This window comes from Leopardus geoffroyi, chromosome C2, assembly GCF_018350155.1.
Source record: "Leopardus geoffroyi isolate Oge1 chromosome C2, O.geoffroyi_Oge1_pat1.0, whole genome shotgun sequence".
NCBI classification, from domain to species: domain Eukaryota; kingdom Metazoa; phylum Chordata; class Mammalia; order Carnivora; family Felidae; genus Leopardus; species Leopardus geoffroyi.
In genome coordinates this window covers 94,213,660-94,234,198 of record NC_059333.1, presented here as the reverse complement: position 1 = coordinate 94,234,198, position 20,539 = coordinate 94,213,660, and the positions used below count along the sequence as shown (strand labels likewise).

The window sequence follows — 20,539 nt, the reverse complement described above, 5'->3', positions numbered from 1 at the left end:
TAATTCAAAGTGGGTTATAGACCTAAGTGTTAAGAGCTAAGACTGAATAACTCTAGGAGGAACATTTCATAACCTTGGGTTAGGCAATCAATTCTTAGATTTGACAGTAAAGGCACAAGCAGCAAAAGAAACAAAAAAAAAACAAAAAAACAAAGAGATACATTCCATTTCATCCAAATTACAACTTTTTGTGTTCCAAAGGACACCATCCACAAAATGAAAAAACTTAGAATGGGAGAAAATATATGCAAATCATATATTTCAGGAGGGACTTGTAAGATTCTTTATATATTCTAGATACAACTGAAGAATAAAAAAACAACCCAATTGAAAAATGGGCAAAGGATCAGAATAGACATTTCTACGAAGAAGTTGTATACATTGCCAATTAGCACGTGAAAAGATGCTGAATGTTATTGTTTTTTTATTTGTTTGTCTGTTTGTTTCTGGTGCAAAAAGGTGGTTTTATTAAAGCATAGGCCAGGACCCGTGGGCAGAAAGAGCTGCCAAGGTGCTGAAAATTGTTAACCATCAGGGAAATGCAAATCAAAACCACAATGAAATATACTCCACTCGTACTAGGATGGCTGTAGTTAAAAAGATAGATAATAGCAAGTGTTGACAAGGATGGGAAACAATTGGAACCGTTATATACTGCATGTGGTGATGTAAAATGGTACAGCCGCTTTGGAAAACAATTTGGCATTTCCTAAAACAGTTTAATACAGAGTTACCGTATGACTCAGCTATTCCACTCCTAGGCATATGCCCAGGAGGAATAAGACCCGTGTTAACGCAGAAACTCTGAGGTGAATGTTCATAGCAGGGTAATTCCTAATAGCCCCTAAAGGGAAACAACCCAGATGTCCATCGGCTTTATGAATGGGTAAACTTGATGGGGTATATGCATACAATGGAATATTATTCAGCCAAAAGAAGCCACTGATAAACGCCAAAATGTGGATGAACGTTGAAAATATTACACCAAGTGAAAGAAGCCAGACACAAAAGCCATATACGGTATCATTCCATTTATTTATAATGTCTGGAACAGGCAAACCCATGGATGCTGAAAATAGAGGGGCTTTTGTGGGGGGTGGGGAGGAGTGACTGCTCCTTTATTGGGGGGGGGGGTAACAGAACCGTCCTGGAACTTAAACCGAGGTGGTGGTCGTTCGGTTAAAGTGTCTATATCAGACACTGTAAAAAGATGGATTTCATGGTATATAAATTATATCTCAACAAAGCTCTTATAAAAGAGAGGGGAGAGGGGGAAGGTAGTGACTGCTACTAATTATTCATCAGTAAACAATGGGGCAGCTGGGGAAGATGGGCCAGCCTGCATTGGTGTGGGTCGCAATGGTGCTAGTAACTACTGTGTATGGTAGGAACTAGCCTGCCAAATGCTTTCTTTACGTCTCTAGCTTTCGCCGTCTTAATTTGACACGGGAGGAAGCTGAGGCCCTGAGTAGAAGGAGGATTGCACCCTAAGCATTTCGGAGCTCACCGACCTATTTCCCTCTGTGTTGTGATTTCAGAGTCAGCATCATCCTGCCTTGGTGTATATATTTGCTTTACGTTACGTTGCTTTCTGCCAGCGTGAGTGCAGGCGTGTGGTGCGCCTACTCGTGCATCTCCAGGGCTAAAACACCAGCTACTCACCTGTGAGGTGGTCCGTCATTGGAAGAAAATCGAAGGGGGCGGTGATTAAAGATGTTACGTCAGTAACTCTCATCTGAGTCGGTGGAGAAGTTCTGGATTATAGCCTTCCTTACAGAATTTGATAGCTGAAAGTGCTTTAAGGATAAGTTGATGAAATTGGTAAAATACAAATGTCAGCAATGCACAGATCATCTTATCAAAAGATGAACATTTCTTGTTGAAGGCAGCTCTGGGTGAGGTCAACAGCACAGTCTAGGCTGTTGTGGGTTGAGAAGGACTGAACCCACGGACCTAAAGATAGTGTGGACTTAGGGTGGGATAGGAGGGCAGTGGAATCTTGTCATCTCAACCCAATAATCTCTGATATTGCAGGCTTTCATGTCTTAGAGCGTGTGCGTGTTTTGTGCTTTACCTTTTGGTGAGAGGCTAGGGGACGTCTGAGGAAAAAGTAACCTGAGCTTTTCAACCTAAGAGAAAATAGAGGCTAAGTTTTGTTTCAACTGTAAGCAAGTAGACTTAGATAAGAGGGAATTTAGTCTTATCACACTCATCACCATTATTTCCTTTATATAAAAACAATTATGAACATGATTAGGGCTGAAACTGGGGGCGTTAGGGTGAATACTACAGCTGGGGAGAATACGGACAATACTTGAAGGGGCCTGCTTTCAAATTCCACCATATTTCACCACGGCTACTTTCTGTGTAACTTCGACAAATTTTTTCGCCACATATGTGAATACCTACCTGATAGGATAGAGGTAAGAATTCAGAGAAATGTTAACGTGAGGTCTGTGCCCACAGTGGGCATTCAGTAAATGATAGATGATATTATGATGAAGACTGTTAGAACAATTTCAGTGAAAGTTTGGCAGACTTTGCCTTCCTAAATGCATACTGAGACTGCGCAGTATGAAGCAAATTTTTCCTTGCATTGTATACTGGCCGTGGCTGTGGTTTTTCTCAGATTTTTTAACTTCATCATTAACTTACGAATAATTTATATGTGAAAATTTCTTTCTTTTTTTTAAAAAAAATTTTAACATTTATTTATTTTTGAGAGAGAGAGAGAGAGAGAGCCAGAGTGTGAGTGGGGGAGGGGCAGAGAGAGAGGGAGACCCAAAATCCAAAGCAGGCTCCAGGCTCCAAGTCGTCTGCACAGAGTCTGACGTGGGGCTCCAACTGATGAGCCGTGAGATCATGACCTGAACCAAAGTCGAGTGCTTAACCGACTGAGCCACCTAGGACTCCCAATATGTAAAAATTTCTTCAGCAGATGCCTTGCGTTTTATTTTCCATGCTCCCATAGTAATTTATAAAACATTTTTCAACTGTTACGGGAAAGACTTCATGTAGACCAAAAGATTTAAGCATATGAAAAGAAAATGTGAAACATCCAAGTTAATGTTCTGTCATTTGGGAAACCACTCTTTTCCAGATTAACTGATGTGACTTAAAAACTTCTAATAGTGGTCAAAATAAATGTTCTTGTTATTATACCACAAGTACATGCCTTCCCTCATTTCATTGTTTTGGGGATTAGTTAATGGGTTCAATACCTGTTGAAATTGTATATATTCCATTTCCCTTGACCAGGGAGAGGCAAGAAATCTATTGAAAATACATGTAAATTTTGGTTGGTCATTCTCCAATGGGGATTGTTTTAAGAGTTGGCCACAAATCAGAGCCCCTGTGAAGAAATAGTGGGGTCTGGTAGGTGGAAGACATGGAATGCTTTTTCTCATTTTGCTCAGCCAAGCTAGCTGAGAGCTACAAACATTAGCCTCAACTGCTTGCCTTTGGTAGTTATAACCTGGGACTAAACCAATGCAGGGTTCCACCTTCAACATTGTGAAAATGATGAACAGAAAGAATAGAGGATTGCCCTGTGCCCTGATAGACTGAGAATCAGACCCATGTGGTGGCCAGTCATAAGAGAATTGGAAGCTCTTTCAAAACTTTAAATCCTTTAGGGGCGCCTGGGTGGCTCAGTGGATTAAGCATCCGACTTTGGCTCAGGTCATGATCTCACGGTTTGTGAGTTCGAGCCCCGTGTCAGACTCTGTGCTGACAGCCTGGAGCCTGCTTTGGGTTCTGTGTCTCCGTCTCTGCCCCTCCCCTGCTCTCTCTCTCTCCCTCTCCCTCTCTCTCTCTCTCTCTCTCAAAAATAAATAAATGTTAAAAAAAAAAAAAAAAAGACTTTAAAATCGGAAGTTAGGAGAATGTTCCACTGTGAACAGAGTGCGTGCATGGCGACTGGGAGCTTCTGTGGAAAAGAGCAGAGGACTTATATGTCCGTTCTGTTTTAATTCCATTATCAACAGATTTACAGCCACTTTGTTTTTCATTTTATGGCTTATTTTGTCTGAGGAATCAATTACTGACAGGGTTGGCAGTGGTAAATGAATGTGCCAAAGACGTACCCTCCCTCAAAGCATTGTGCGAGTTTCCTCTTTCTGAGCCTTCTCTTTGTCTCCCTGTTCTGCCTTTTCTTTTGGATTTCTGTCCTTTGTTTCTGAGATCCTGACATTGTGGCATTGCAGAGCACAGGGTTAACAGGAGGAAACATGAGCATGAGCGGGCTCTGCGTCTAACCCCCTGTGTGATTTTAGGAATAGTTTTATTTATTTGGGCCTTCCACTTGCTTTCTTACTTGGTGATTGTTGGCCTTCCTCCCTTTCAGCATGTAAGCTTCATAAGTCCAGGGATCCCACACGGCCTGTGCATCCCTGGGTCTCTAGTTCCTTGAAAGGTGGTCTAGCACATAAGAGGCATTTTTCAAACTTTGGCTGGCTGGCGTCATTTTTATTTTGTAGAGGGGGAGGGGCAAGGAAAATGTTTGAGGATCTCTGAGGTTCTTTTCTGATCTAGATTAGATGATTCACCTCTACTGTTCATATTATTCCTTAAGAAGGAGACCCAAGTGAGAATGTAGCTAAGTTTCCATAAGCAATCATTACCAAAATGGTGTGACCTACTCCTTTGGTATTTAGCATTCTATTGACTAAAATGCTGACTAGAATACTATGTGTTACTTTTATAGAAAAATGATAGTTGATTTTTCTTTCTCTTTTTAAGATAGTATTTGTATTTATTTTTTTTAAGTGTATTTAGTGTTAATGTTTATTTGAGAGAGTGCATGTTCTTGTGCAGATGAGTGGGGGAGGGGCAGAGAGGGAGAGAGAGAATCCTCACGCAGGCACCAGGCCATCACCCTGACACAGGCTGGGCTCGATCTCAACGAAGTGTGAGATGACCTGAGCCAAAATCAAGAATCAGATGCTTAACCTACTGAGCCACCCAGGCGCCCCAAAAGATTTTATTTTTACGTAATCTCCATACCCAACATGGGGCTCAGACTCACAACTCTGAGATTAAGAGTCACATACCTTACAGATTGAGCCAGGCAGATGCCCTGATTTTCATAACAATAATATTGAGACAGTGTCACATGTAGAAATGCCTTCTGAATCATTAATAAGGATTAAATTATGCACATTATATTTAACTTCATTGCACAATTATTTTTTTTTTAAATTAGTAGCCCACATTTGTCATACGTAACAACTGTTTTTGGAAAAACACCTTTGCTCAACTTGTTGGGTACAGAAGCTTATTAAGGTTAGGTGGATTTTATATTCCTGCACACTCTGAAATCCATCTGGTTTATTAACTTAGATTTACATTAATAATATAGTTCTTTTGCTCTGTGATAAATATGATCCGAGTATCATCCCAGATTCTTTTTTTTTTTTTTTTCAATGTTTATTTATTTTTGGGACAGAGAGAGACAGAGCATGAATGGGGGAGGGGCAGAGAGAGAGGGAGACACAGAATCGGAAACAGGCTCCAGGCTCTGAGCCATCAGCCCAGAGCCTGACGCGGGGCTCGAACTCATGGACCGCGAGATCGTGACCTGGCTGAAGTCGGACGCTTAACCGACTGCGCCACCCAGGCGCCCCTCATCCCAGATTCTTAATCCTCGTGCTGTAGAACCCAATGGTGGATTGGTGAGGCATTTGTAAACGTAATACACAAAATTCAAAGATACACTCTAGAATAATCCTCCTATGTGTCCATGGGCATGAGTGTGTTTGAGACACGTGTGGGAGTGGAGAGATGTGATTGGCTCCCTCTTCCGTGCAGATCCATGGAGATGGCCTGGGCTGAAAAAAAACAGTGACTACCTACAGATTCCTGTAGTGATATCTTTATTAATATATTAAAATCATCTCGGTTTGGCACAGATAACACCATCAGATCTCTACTTACTGTTTGTCTTCTGACAAATATTCTGTTCCTTAAAATAGCATTTCCATTTAGTGTGAAATACTCATTTGGTCCATTTTACTGATTGAAATTCTGTGATAATTGTTCTCACTTCTCTAGTGTGCTTATGTACCATACAGATATTGGGGAAGATTAGAGTTGATTTTTGATCTTCAGATGTGGTTTCTTTTTTGTATTTAGGTTGGTGACATACAACAAAATATGATAGAAAAGGCACAGCATTTCTATAGTACTTGGGTATGAACCTTGACCCTCCCATAGGTTAAGTTACTTAATTGCTCCTAGAGGTACTTCACCTTGAATTTAGGACCGTGATGTTGCCAAAACAGTTAAGTTCTGTGCCGAGGACTTTACAAGCTATTAAATGATATACAGATCACAGGAGTTGTTACTGTCACCTTCAACTGTTACACCAAACCGATCACTTTGCCATTTTGCCTTTAGCATCAGTGCCCAGGGCTTTATTTCTGCGTGGAGAAGAGGCGTCTTGGCCATGAGCAGTATCTTGAGATCTTAGCTCTTTCTAAGCAAGGACCTCTCTATCCCTGTGGGATCCTCAGGTGGGGCAGTGAGTGAGGTAAGATAGAGCTGGACTTGGTTCTGCAGCTCCTAAGATGTTTCTCACAGCTTGTTGGGCATCCTTTTTATAAAACCTGAAAGGTCTTAATTTACTACCAGTGTCCCCTCAACTACAGCAATTACAGGCTTTACTGAAGGTGATGGGTTAAAGAGATACTACAGACAACATACCTGTTTCCATCATCCTCTCCAGCTCTCAGGGGTTTAGTTATAAATCACTGGGTAGGGGCACCTGGGTGGCTCAGTTGGTTGAGCGGCCGACTTCGGCTCAGGTCACGATCTCGCGGTCCGTGAGTTCGAGCCCCGCGTTGGGCTCTGTGCTGACAGCTCGGAGCCTGGAGCCTGTTTCAGATTCTGTGTCTCCCTCTCTCTGACCCTCCCCCGTTCATGCTCTGTCTCTCTCTGTCTCAAAAATAAAAAAAAAAATAAACGTTAAAAAAAAAAAATTAAATCACTGGGTAGTTAACCCAGATAGAGTTAGGTGTGTTTAGTAAAGAACTGAAAGTTGGTTTTACTTATATGTATGTGCCTTAGTGGCGTTTTTGCGAGATTAAAGATTTACATAAGTGTGAGTAGCTTGGCCTGTTCCTGTGTGTATAAAGGTGTTGGCATACTGAAAACGGGCAGAAGGGCGGTTACTATTTATGCCAGTATCTTCTTATGCTGATCACCTCTGGAGCAGGCCTGTGTGCAAGATTCATGCCCAGAAAAGGACAAATGCCACATAATGCCTTCAGCTTGTGATCCCCTATATAACAACCTCAGATTTGTATCTGGATCTAACCATTTCCGGCTTAGCCTATACCTAGCTGTTGTATGGAGTTGGCCATGTGGGTTAAAAATTAAGCGCTGGGGCGCCTGCGTGGTTCAGTCAGTTAAGTGTCTGACTCTTGATTTTGGCTCAGGTTGTGGTCTCATGGTTCATGGAATCGAGCCCCACATGGGGCTCTGCACTGACAGCACAGAGCCTGCTTGAGATTCTCTCTGTCGCTCTCTCTCTGTCCCTGCCCTGCTCAAGTGTGCTCTAAATAAATAAATAAATAAATAAGCAAGCACCAATGGAAAACGTAAGATTTATAGATACAACCGAGTGTATAGGTAAAAATGGGGAGTTTTTGTTTATTCACGAATCACCCTTATTTCTTAAAACCTTTGGTTTGGTTATTGGTAAAGCAGATGAAATTGGTTGTTTACTTACCATTGACAAGAACAGTTTGAGAAAAATAATTGGAACTTTTCTTGACTCAGGGGAGAATATTTATTATCAATCTATAACTATTCTGCGGAACAATCTTAAGACGTTATTGAAAGGGTTTTTAGAAACCTAGAAACATCACCAGTAATTCATTGTTCCTTTTGGCTACAAAACCAAGAGTGCTGTATGTCAAAAGGATCTGGTGCTAAACCTGGAGGGTTTATCGTCTAAAGTACAATGATGATGGAATGTTGGAAGGAGCAAGTAACATTTCATCAGTGTTAGCCATTACAGATAGGAGAAGGGAAAATGAGAAGTAGGATTTGGAGTTTTCAACCACAGTTGTAATCTTTAAATTTGAAAAGACAGGAAAAAGTAAGTCAGGAGATTTGGGCAATACGTTCGATTCTGCCACCGTTTTTAAGTCCAGTAACTCAACTTCATCTGTAAAATAGAACAACACCTTGCTCCTATAACTCAGTGCTCAGTTACTCTTTGAATGTTCCTTTATTCCAGTTTTCACTTTCTTCTGATGGCACTTGGGTGATGAAGTCTCCACCAGGGTAGCAAGAAGGGGATGGGCTAGGTAGGGAAGGGATGATCATTAGGTTTCAGGTCTCTTGTCTTCCATGAAGAACAGACCTGCTTTTCCTCTTTTATTTTCCTCTTTTATGTTGTTCACTATATTAGAAAATGCAGAGGGAGGGGTTAGTGCAAGAAGGGAAACGTGAGAACAAAAGTAATACTTTTGTACTCCTGGTTGGTGATGAATAAAATTCCTCAGCTGCATTTGCAATGAAAGTAGAACTTACATTGGAAATGTGTAATTTTTTGTGCCTTTCTTTTGGTAAAAATCGCATTTATTCAGAATAAGAGGTTCAGGAATGACAAGTGGGGAATTAACTGGGTTTAGATTAACTGAGATTTTAGAGTAGGATGTCAGATATTTACCTGAATTAAGGGGAAAATTTGATAGTGGATGTGTAAATAAGTCCTGCTAGACCTCAAGCCTAAGCAGAGAAATCCTTCTCTTTCCTTCTCTTTTCTCCTTCTCTTTTCTTCTTCTCTTTTCCCTTCGCTTCCCTCCCCCTCCCCTTCCCTCCCCTGCCCTCCCCTCCCCTCCCTTCGCCTCCCCTCCCTTCTCCTCCCCTCCCCTCCCCTCCCCTCCCTTCCCCTCCCCTCCCCTCCCCTTCCCTCTCTTCTCTTCTCAGCCAACATTTATTGAAAACCTCCTGTGTGCCTAGGCGTCCTTGGGGGATTTACAGTTGGGCGCAAGAGACAGATCTGTATACAACCTATGCTACAGGACAGAGGTGCTGGTGGACGGGTGGACCCCGGTCTGGTTGGGAGAAGCCTAGACTGTTTGCCTGCTCATTCCTCTTTCCATGCAAGTGTAGTGTACTATTTGGACTTTTCTTCTCCTTGTTCACTGCTTGCGTGCTTAGTTTTAGCTGAGACTTCTTTCCTTCCTGGAATGGCCTGGGAGCCCACTTCAAGTATGTCGGCAGTAGTTAGGAATTGGTTTGGAGCCTGAGTTTCACAAAATTGTTGGGTCCTAGTTTTCTGTGTGTGGTCAGCTTAGTGCTCTGGCCACTGCAGCAGACTGGCTGCCCGGCCTCACACCCGGCCTGCATGCATGTGGGTTCATGTGTGTCCGCGGGCCGTCCAAGCTGCCTGCTTCCCGGATCATCCTTGGCCACCTGGAACAGCCTTTGAATTTTTTTCTTTTGTTTCCTACCACGTAAGCTCTTGAGTGTTGTTGCTTGCAACCCAGAAGTAGAAGGGAGAGGGTTGTAGAAACTGAGGCGTTAACAAAAATTTCCTGTGGAACATTTTATTTCAGTAAGGGGGACTTACCTTCTTTCTCTGTTAGCTATGAGAAAAGACCCTCACGATGTAAGTGTTATCATGAGACGCATTTTAGTGCCTGCGACTCAAAATCGGTCCCTTTCTTCCCCCTTAGCTCTCTGACCTTAGGCCGGTTTGCTGACCCTTTCCTGAGCTTCCTCCTCCTCTTAATCTCTAACGTGGGAATAACTAGATATGCCTCCCAGGGTTGGTGGGAGGATTAATAGTAGTAATGGCTAGGTAGGAGTTTTCTGTTATGTACCCGTTACTGTTCCAGGACCTTAACATGCGTTGCCTTATTTCAGATAGAGGGTATTAGAGCAGCAAGGAGTCAATACAGTATATGCTGGTTTGTCTCGAGTCTTTTCACGTCTCTTAATAACCCAACTGTTCTGTTTGCTGCGGTTCATTATCTACATCTTTGTTTCTCAGCAGTCCTAACTTCTGTATAGTTCTCCACATAACGAAAACTTTGGAGTACAGATCTGAGTGAGAATCTGGTTCTGCAGCCGAACCGGTTCTACATTTTAATCTTGCTGTGCTTTGGTTTCCTCGTGTGTGGCAGGGATGCTCATATCTAATTCTGCAGGAGTGAAGGAAGTGAAATGAGACAATCCATGTCAGGGAGCTGGCAGACCGAGGCACTGGGCTGTGGGTTTCTTTCTCTTCTCCCTCCGCAGGCTGCCCCCTGGCACCCTCCTGCTCTTGCCCTTGCCTCCACACTGTATCATTCTGTGTTAATGATTCCCTCGGTCATACTTTTAAAAACACTTGTGCGAGTAGGACAAAGGTTCTCCCTGTTGTGAACACCTTGTTCTCTAGCCTCTCATCCTTGTGTCTAGGCCGCAGGTTAGCAAGAATACTAGGCACGTAGAAGTTTCTCGGTGAATGTCTATCGAGCAGAATAAATGACGCGGTTGAGAATCCAACCAGCTCGTATTTGCTATCAGGCTCTGATAGGTGGTGTGTTTATTTGCTGGGGCTGCCATAACAGACCACCCAGACTGGGTTGCTTAGACAGCAGGAATTATTTCCTCACCGTTCTGGAGGCTTACAAGTTTGGTTTCTTCTAAGGTTTCCCTCCTTGGCTTGTAGGTGACCATCTTCCTTCGGTGTTCTCACATGGTTTTCTCTCTGCGTGTTTGTCCTAATTTGCTCCTCTTACAGCAGTATCAGTCATACTGGATTAGGGCCAGCCCATAGGACCTCATTTTACCTGAATTACCTCTTTAAAGTCCCTGTCTCCAGAGAGTCACATGCCAAGCTCCTGGGGAGTTAGGACTTCAGTGTACAAATCAGTGAAAGGGAGGGAGTGCACAATTCAGCCCATAGAGAAACTAGCACAATGATCTTTTCTAAGGGTCTGTGCTTCTCGGGAAAAGATATGTAAGTGACTACTCTGTTGAGTCACAGAGCTAGGAAAAAAAAAAAATCTAGATGAAGAATACTAGATTTTTTAAAGAGTTGAGTGATGTTTGAAAATTTGTGACTTTGGAAAAAGCAGTAATGCGTTCTGAATTTCTGAATAGCACTTATGGGACTTAGTGTAATTTTTCTCTTTATATTATTCTTAGACGATAGACATGAATCCTACCAATTTTTTCTTCACTTTTGAACATCCAGTGCTTAGCTCTTAGTATGTGTTAGGAAATGATTGTTGAATTGAATACAGGGGATTTGTCTGTGTCCGGACAATGTCACAATTTCATTCACTATAAAAACAAATGAATCTGTCCGTTTGATTGTCACTTGTGAAGGCGCATTTTATTGTCTCAGGGTTTTTGGACTGAACTCTTTCTAATATCTGAATTCTTCTCTAGTTATATTTCTTTATGAACCTAATTTTTAAACAAAGAATGGTATTACCACCATTTCCTCAGTTGTTTATTATTTTGTGCATTGTTATTGCTCCTTGGACTTTCTCACTCTCTGGGGGAACATAGACAGAATTTCCTTATCCAGACTAAATTTGTTAATTAAATGCATTGCAGTTTGTGTTACAGAAGAACAATGAACAAAATATTCACCATATAGTTTTTACTTTGACTTGTGTTTCTGATTATTTGAGAATTAATATTTCATTTCTTGAAAATATTTTTAATGGTGAGGTAGGCCTTGACTTTAGGTAAGGGATCAGGTTTCTGAAAGCGTCCCATTACTCATATACATGTAAATAGATGTCTTTCACAAATCCCACAGAATGATTTAAGATAATTAAAAATGGGGCTGTGAAACGATTTTCATACATGCAGGCAATTTGTGGTTTCGAAGGCTACTTGGTTTTCTAACTAGAAACGTATTTTTTTTTTGTTTTGTGAAGGGTAATTTATACATCAGATTTACTAATTTTTTGAATTAGTAGTGATACTTATTCTTACAAAATACGGTGGTAAAAAGATCATCTTTTAGTTGTCTTGTATTTTTGTTTTTCTTCCCCCTACTAGAATTCTTATCTTTGTTAGTGCTTCTTGTTCAACTCTTTAATGCTTTATTTTAACAAGTCAAAAATCATGATAAAATGAAAATAATTTCTTTTCACTATAACTGCTCCTGTTTACAAGCCCACTGTTCTTCATATTAAGTGAGGACCCTGTTCCTGGTTTTACTACCTCGGTTGAGTCTGTGGGGCTGGTTGGCCATTGGGAGTATTACAATAATGAAAATAATGGATGTTGCAAGTTTCAAGAAAACAAATACTTTGCTTCTGTGAACCTTCTGGTGTCTAGCACAGGGTTGAATAAAGGTTCTGTGAAAGAGGAACATCCGGAGTATGCCTTACTTTTGTCTTAATAGCCAGTGGCAGAGTGGGGGAGAAAGAAGATACTATAGAATAATGCATGTTTATATCAGATAGAAAGAAAAATCTGTACTTGTACAAAAATTGTACAAAGTGTGCTACCAAATGTTATTTTAGATAATACAGAAGATGCTAACATGTGTGTTACAATTTCCAATGTCACAGTTTTAAGCATCATTTCACATCTACCTGTAAATCGACAGCCATGCCTTCATAAATGAGGTTAATGTAATTAGCTTGCCAGAACCCAGAAGAGGTTACATTTATTTAAAAAAAATACATAAAAACCCATGTCTGAGGATGACTCAGAATCTTAATTTTAAGGAGTTAATATTGTTTTCTTAATGAACTGTTAACATGACCGTTAATTCTGAAACTATTACATTAATTAGTTCATTAATAAACATAAAGATTTTTGTTTTCTTAACATAAAGACTAATGGCCATTAATTCAAACGAGACCTATCTTATACACCCAAGTACAGACTAATGTTGATAAACTTGCCATTTAAAAAAAAATTTTTTTTAATGTTTGTTTATTTTTGAGAGAGAGAGAGAGACAGAGTACGAGTGGGAGAGGGGCAGAGAGGGGGTGGTGGGGATACACAGAATCAGAAGCAGGATCCAGGCTCTCAGCTGTCAGCACAGAGCCCGATGCAGGGCTCGAACCCACAAACCGTGAGATCATGACCTGAGCCGAAGTGGGATGCTTATCCAACTGAGCCACCCAGGCGCCCCTAAACTTGCCATTTTGTATCAAGCAGTGTTTTAAAAAAACAAAGCTTTCACTGTAATTTTTTTTTTATTAGAATGTTTTAAACATGATTTAAGTCATTTTATTTTGGCCTGTAATCAGCCTCCTGAGGTATAATGAGAAATCCATTCCAAAATACAAGTATAATTTTCAGTGTATGTATGTATGTATGTATGTATTTAGCAAACATCCTACCAGTGTGTGCCTGATTGTCTTAAATACTTGATTAGAGCAGCTAGTCTCTTTGGCCCTGAAAGTCCCCTTCCTTGCATGGCCCTGACCCAAGGGCCTTTCTGTCCGCTGTCGCAATAGTACTAATTCTTTCAGGTCCCCGAAGCCCCCCTGATCCTGCCTTTCCCTGTGCTTTTCTCTGTACTCCTCAGCTTTCCCGCTTGATTATAGTATCTGTTGGGTTATTTCTTAGCTTGCATCTCAACAAAAGTGTTTCCTTTTAAACACTTTAAAGCAGGTAGCATGGAGTTGGCCAAACAGGCAGTTAACATTGTCATTGAACAGCCTTAGCCGCCTGCCTTGGGGGAACTTGGAAGGCTTTGGAGAAAGTATGGACAGAGTGTTGATGGGCTCACTCTGCTCATGGCAGGTCCCCGTCATAGTATCTGCCTTCACCACATCCATTAACGTTGTCAGGATGTCTTGGGAGCACAGGTGTCCATCTTGATTTTGGTATTGTTCAAGTTTTTTACTGTTTGGAATCCCCCCATTTCATCAGTGTCCTTGGTGTCCCAGACTCAATGAAACTTTGGTACTCTTAGGGCCTCTGAAGTTAATGTTCTGCCCTTGTACACATGGAATGGTCGTGCTAAAGCCGTAATGAGCCCAGTGCCATCAGGTCAATCTGGAAAGCTGTGCCCTGTGAAGCACATTTGTTACTCAGAAATCTCTTCTTTCTGGAAAACCACTGAGCCATTAGTTATATGCAAAGTCATTCCTCACATCAACTTAATCACAAATTAAATTCACTGTCTTCGGTGAAGTCTTCAGAAGTCTTCGTGTCTTCTTGGAAAATGTTATGAGACAAACAGGATTTATGATCAAGCTGTTGATCTCTCCAAAGAGTTTTGTGTAATCAGAATCACGTGCTTGATGAAAAGTTTACTTTCATACATTTTCATTGTCAAATGTTACTGTTTCTAAAACTCATTTAGCTGGTTGAATTAGAGAAGCAGAATTCAACATGCACTAATTTTTTTTTTTTTTTCCCTCATGAGGAGAGAAAGTTAAATTAAGGGAAATAATTAAATAGTGTATATATTCACAGGATGTTTGCTGATAATACACACGAAACTCTTTCTTTCTGCTGTTTTCTCTAGGTGATTGAAGACAATACTGGAGTCCGCCGGGTGGTGGTCACACCCCAGTCTCCTGAGTGTTACCCCCCAAGCTACCCCTCGGCCATGTCTCCAACCCATCACCTACCCCCCTACCTGACTCACCACCCCCATTTTATTCATAACTCACACACGGCTTACTACCCACCTGTTACTGGACCTGGAGATATGCCGCCTCAGTTTTTCCCTCAGCATCATATTCCCCCTACAATATACGGCGAGCAAGGTGAGTAGATTGCTGCTGGCATCGGGAGCTGTTGAAACTGGTTACAACACAGAAGTAGCTTAGGAGAACCAGAGAGCCAGCCCTTTGTTTCTTCTGGAAGGAGCACAGTAGGAGAGGATCCACCTGCTGTAGAAAGCTCATGGGAAACTCCTAGCTCCCTTTGTGCCGAAGCGTGTCTTGAAAAGATTACTTTGTGGGGGACAGCTCTTTATAAATTTTCCAAAATTCTGCCCCCATCCACCCACCCCACAAAAAGCAGGGAGTGGGGTAGCCACATCTTAGTTTAGTAAGAAGTAAGTGATCTGTCGTATGTTCCTGTGTTCCGTTTACATATTTTTTTTTTTTTAATTTTTTTTTTTCAACGTTTGTTTATTTTTGGGACAGAGAGAGACAGAGCATGAATGGGGGAGGGGCAGAGAGAGAGGGAGACACAGAATCGGAAACAGGCTCCAGGCTCTGAGCCATCAGCCCAGAGCCTGACGCGGGGCTCGAACTCACGGATCGCGAGATCGTGACCTGGCTGAAGTCGGACGCTTAACCGACTGCGCCACCCAGGCGCCCCCCGTTTACATATTTTTAAGTGACAGTGCCCTTAGATGGAACTGCATTATTTCTAGACCACGTGGTCTAGAAGAGAAGTTAAGTGTTTTGTGCCCAATTTCCAACGATAGAAGACTCTGAGGTCTCAGTAATCTTTCTGATTCCTGGATGCTCTAGGTTGCAATCTTGGTAGAACTCAGAATCTCCTCCGTGTGGTCCTATTGCAGCCTGTTTTTACATGAAGAGTAACCATTTGCGTGGCCACACTTTCACTGGTTGTTAGCCAGATAGTCACCTTGAAATGGGGGAGTCTCACACATTATATCTTTGTAGTTTTGGCATTGGTGTTGGTTTAGTCTAAAGCCTTTTTCTATCAAAGTGGATACTAAGAAACCAGGTAAGTGAAGGTAAAAATCAGACTTAAATGTCTAAGACTTTGCAAAGTGATTTTCTTCTAGGAATTGAAGTCTTTTATTCCTTCAAACATATTTTTACATTGGTTCAAATATGAGAATTGCTGTTATGCTATTGAGTTTTAGAGTAAGTTATCCCCTGACTTTCTCTCATCAATTATATATGTATATATCAATGAAAAAAATTTTATTAATAAAAAGCAGACTGTCCTCTAACTTAGGGATAGAATTGTGTTTTGTCGTTTTAGGTTTTTTTGTTTGTTTTAGTAGAAAGAAATTTGGTATAATTCGCAGGAATCAAGTGCTATCGTAAGTGGGGTGTGGAGAGGTGATAGCATCTGTAACTTCGTATCCTGCCCACGGACATCACACTAGTGAGGAGATGCCATGAAAACATTTGGATAAAATCCCCCCAAATTAAGTGAATTGTCATTTAAAAAAAACACAAAAAGTATTCAGTGTTTTGACACAATGTACATTAAGTATTTGAGCATTGTCAGAGTTTTCTGATTCGGTCTGAGCTTAACCACCGAGGCAACGCCAGGAGCCTTGGCGACTGATCGCCTGGTGAAGAGTTGTGTGCCCTGCCTTGTGTCAGCAGTGTGTTACTAGGAAGCCACATAGTTACTGTTTTGTAAATGATGTCCTCTGGAATTTTAGATAATAGTTTGATTTAAATGGTCATTAGAATTAAGAAAAAAAATTGTGTCTAGGCTTCAGGGAAAAAAAGAGGGGGTGGCACCTAGGTGGCTCAGTTGGTTGAGTGTCTGACTCCTGCTTAGGTCATGATCTCCCGGTTCATGAATTTGAGTCACTCGTCAGGCCGGCTCTGTGTTGACAGCTGGGATCCTGGAGCCTGCTTCGGGTTCTGTCTCTCTGTCTCTCTCTCTTTGTGCCCCCCTCTCTCTCTCTCAAAATGAAATTAACTTAAAAAAAAATTGTGTCTTCACTTCATAGGGTATTTTGGTTTAATTTCATTATAATAATCTATAACGATAACATACAAATGCAAGCGCTTCATTGATTTCATATTAAAGAAAGCAAAAAACAAAATCCCTTTGCTTTATAGATAAAAAGCCATTTATATATTCCCTTACCTTCCTTTTCAATGTGCATATCTAAAAGCCACTTAAACATTTAATTTCCTAAACCATAGGAGTAAAGTCTTCAACGTGCTTTAAAAGATTGTTTTGTTACTGTCCATGGTTAATATCTTAAATCTCAAGTGTGATGCATTGTGATAGTTAAAAAAACATTTACCATCCTTTTTGTATAGTTGGGTATAATTTATTTGGGCATAGGGTTCTATTTGTTTTTTTTGTTTTTTTTTTCACATTCTCTAATGCAAATTAATTATCTTGCAAAGATTTGCTTTTTAAAGATCTTTCTTAAGCTATGGGAACAGAAAAAAAATGAAGAGCAAAGCCTTGCCATTGAACACTCGAAACATCGGTTGGGTGTTATGTAGGGTGACGGTACATTCCTGGTGTGCTTAGGATAGTCCTGGTTTCAGTCTCTTGTCCGGAGACATGATTAGGAATGCCAGGGGCGCCTGGGTGGCTCAGCCTCTTGGGTATCTGACTCTTGGTTTCAGCTCAGGTCATGATCACACAGTTTGTGAGTTCAATCTCTGGGATTCTTTCTCCTTGTCTCTCTGTCCCTCCCCTGTGCATGCATGCGTACACTCTCTTTTTCTCTCAGAATAAATAAAACTTAAAAAAAAAAAAGAAAGAAAGAAAAGAAATGCTACCTTTCCACTCTCAGAAGTATTCAGTTTGGATGCTAATTTATTTGGTCATTCTGTGGCTATGGGGCCCTTTTCTATTGTAAACATTTAAGGAACCAATCTCTGTGGTCTATATCGTCATTTTTATTGATGGCCTAAATTTAATTTTTAATTGATTTAACATTCTTTACTTAAAATGTTTTCTCCTAAGATCATGAAATTATTTTGTAGACTCCCATTCTTTTTTTGAGCCACCTACAAAAATACACATAGTGAAGCCAGGTGACATTGTCTACTCAGTTTGTTTTGCCTCTTGATTACTCCAGAATAGAAGTTTGAGACCACAGCTTACTATGTGTGGCACCAGGCTGCAGAGATGGCCTGTATTTACCACTACTATTTCTCCTTAAACGTTTCCCCTGATTCTTTGAGCTCTGAGTATTTTTAGTGGAAATTTTTCATCTCATCGTGTTAGTAAGTTTTAGTCAAATGTTGGCTCTTTTATTTTTTATGTATTTAAAAAAAATGGTTTTTTGAATGTTTATTATTTTTTGAGAAGGAGACAGAGCATGAGCAGGGGAGGAGCAGAGAGAGAGGGAGACACAGAATCTGAAGCAGGCTCCAGGCTTCGAGCTGTCAGCACAGAGCCTGACTCGGGGGCTCAAACTCATAAAATGTGAGATCATGATCTGAGCTGAAAGTTGGACGCTTGACTGACTGAGCCACCCAGGTGCCCCAAATGTTGGCTCTTTTAGATGCCACAAATAACTCTTTAGATTCTGGTTGTTACACTCTTTCGAGTAGAAATGCTATTTTGTCTATAATGATGAGTATATTTTTAAGTGTCTTGATTCTAAGGACATGTTTATGGGGGTATTTTGGGTTTTTTTCTGACTTTTTTTTTGGTATGCTGCAACTAAAAACATTTTGACAGTGATTTTGACAAAACAGAATGAAATTTGTTTATAAATTCAGCTAGATTATGAACTCTTTATGAACAGCAACCTTGTCTTCTTCAGCATTTTCCATAATTTCTGGAACATTCATTAACACACTGTACGGTTTTTAATGATTATTCCTTGATTGGTCAGAAATGAGTGGGAATATTTTATTTTTATTTTACTTCATTTATTCTTTTAAGTTTATTTATGCATTTTTGAGAGAGAGAAAGAGAGAAAGAGAGAGAAAGAGGGGAGGGGGAGGTGGGGAGAGGGAGAGAATCCCAATCGGGCTGTGCACTGTCGATGCAGAGCAGGACACAGGGCTCAAACTCAAGAACTATGAGCTCATGACCTGAGCCGAAAGCAAGAGTCAGATGTGTCTGAGCCGCCCAAGTGCCCCAAATTGGGAATATTTTAAGCATGTATTTTATTTGTACATATATAATTTTAAAGGTTTTTACTATGGTAATATTTTAAACTTCATCTGGACTTCAGGACTCAGGTTATTTGACCTGTTAAAATTTATTATCGAAACTGTAGACTGAGCGTGCATTTGTCATAACCCTCCATTTCAGAAATTATACCACTCTATGGAATGTCAAGCTACATCACCCGGGAAGACCAGTACAGCAAGCCTCCACACAAAAAACTGAAAGACCGCCAGATTGACCGCCAGAACCGCCTCAACAGTCCTCCTTCTTCTATCTACAAAAGCAACTGCACAACTGTGTACAACGGCTACGGGAAGGGCCACAGCGCCGGGGGTGGTGGAGGCAGTGGAGGCGGCAGTGGCGGTGGGCCAGGAATCAAGAAGACAGAGCGGCGAGCAAGAAGCAGTCCAAAGTCGAACGATGCAGATTTGCAAGGTAACGTGCAAAGATGTTTGCCATAAAGCATAAAACCATGGACACCTGGACATCCTAAAAGAAACGTCTTTTACATAACAATGTCATTTCACAGTGGTTGGTCTTCCTACTAGGAATGACTGGTTAGACCTTCTCTGATCAGCAGAATATTGGATCCTCTCTTTTATTACTACTTTACGGCAGAAATACGTGTTGGTCACAGGTGCCATGTGACGTTCTACGTACCCTCAGTAACAAGTATCTGAACTTGGTTCACTGCAAGGAGACAGGCGGGGAGGAGATCCATACAGTCTTTCTAAGAAGTTGAGGGCTGGTTTAAATCTGAATAGCTTAATACTTTATAAAACCAGACGTCATTCCTTGGCTCTGTAGTGAAATTTATCATTGCGGAACAGTAATCTATTTCTTGGTTTCAGGCCTCAATTCTTGTTTAATGCCACCTTTGCATCCTGAATAAAGTACTCCTATCCCAAGAATGAGGTGGAAGAAATAAGGTTGCTACATAGGAGACATCTGCTCAAAAGGACATGTTTGTGTGTGTGTGTGTGTGTGTGTGTGTGTGTGTGTGTGTGTGTGTGGTTTTGTTTTTGTTTTTGTAGATTAGTCTTGTGGCTGTAGATCAGTTAATTTGGGGAGGAATGTATATGTGCTTTAAATGAAGTTTTTAGCCAAGATTTAGAAACAACCTATTTTGACGCCAAAGGAGTTAAAAACAGGCTCTGTATACAGTCATGTAGAGAAGGCTGACTGAACTGAAGCACAGTAAGGTGTTGTTTTGAAACAGCCAGGTGAGTTAACAAATATAAATATGTGAAGGCATGAGCAGCTATAAAAGACAAGATCAGAAGTGATTATAGCACTCATTAAATATACTCCTTCCTTTTACCAGACCTTATCTAGGTGTGTGTGAGAATGTGTTTGTGAATGAAAAAGACAGAAGTTGAGTATGTTTGATTATGTACGGAAAACTGGACTCTTTTGGGGCCAAGGACATGTACGTTGGACCAGACGTTGGCATCAGCGTTTATTTATGAGTGAGTTATAGCATTAAAAAGAGGAATAGTAAGGTATAGTAAAAAGTGAATAATAATTTCTCTGAGTAAAGTGTTATTCTTCTATCTTTTATTCTTTTCTATATTTTCCAAGTTTCTTGTAGTTATCATGTGTTATTCTTAGTCATTAAAGTGTAAGCAAGTATATAAAAGAAACCCAAAGTTTAAGAGGCCTTTAAATAGCTTTTTAGGTATAGTCCTATTTCTGCCATATAAAGTAATTTTTAGTCAACTGATACTACAATTTCTAAGTTTGAAATTAGAATACAATCAATGTTAGAATTTTTAACCAGGGGCATATA

At 40.7% G+C, this 20,539-nt stretch overlaps 1 protein-coding gene across 6 annotated transcripts in view; it reads left to right on the top strand.

Annotated features, from left to right (window-relative positions):
- FNDC3B (fibronectin type III domain containing 3B) overlaps positions 1 to 20,539 on the top strand; it is a 359,057-nt gene that overhangs the window by 191,546 nt on the left and 146,972 nt on the right. For all 6 annotated transcript variants that reach the window (XM_045502967.1, XM_045502966.1, XM_045502964.1 and 3 more), the window contains 2 exons: positions 14,456 to 14,699; positions 18,895 to 19,185. In XM_045502967.1, coding sequence (XP_045358923.1) covers positions 14,456 to 14,699; positions 18,895 to 19,185 — 535 coding nt within the window. The remainder of the gene's footprint in view (positions 1 to 14,455; positions 14,700 to 18,894; positions 19,186 to 20,539) is intronic.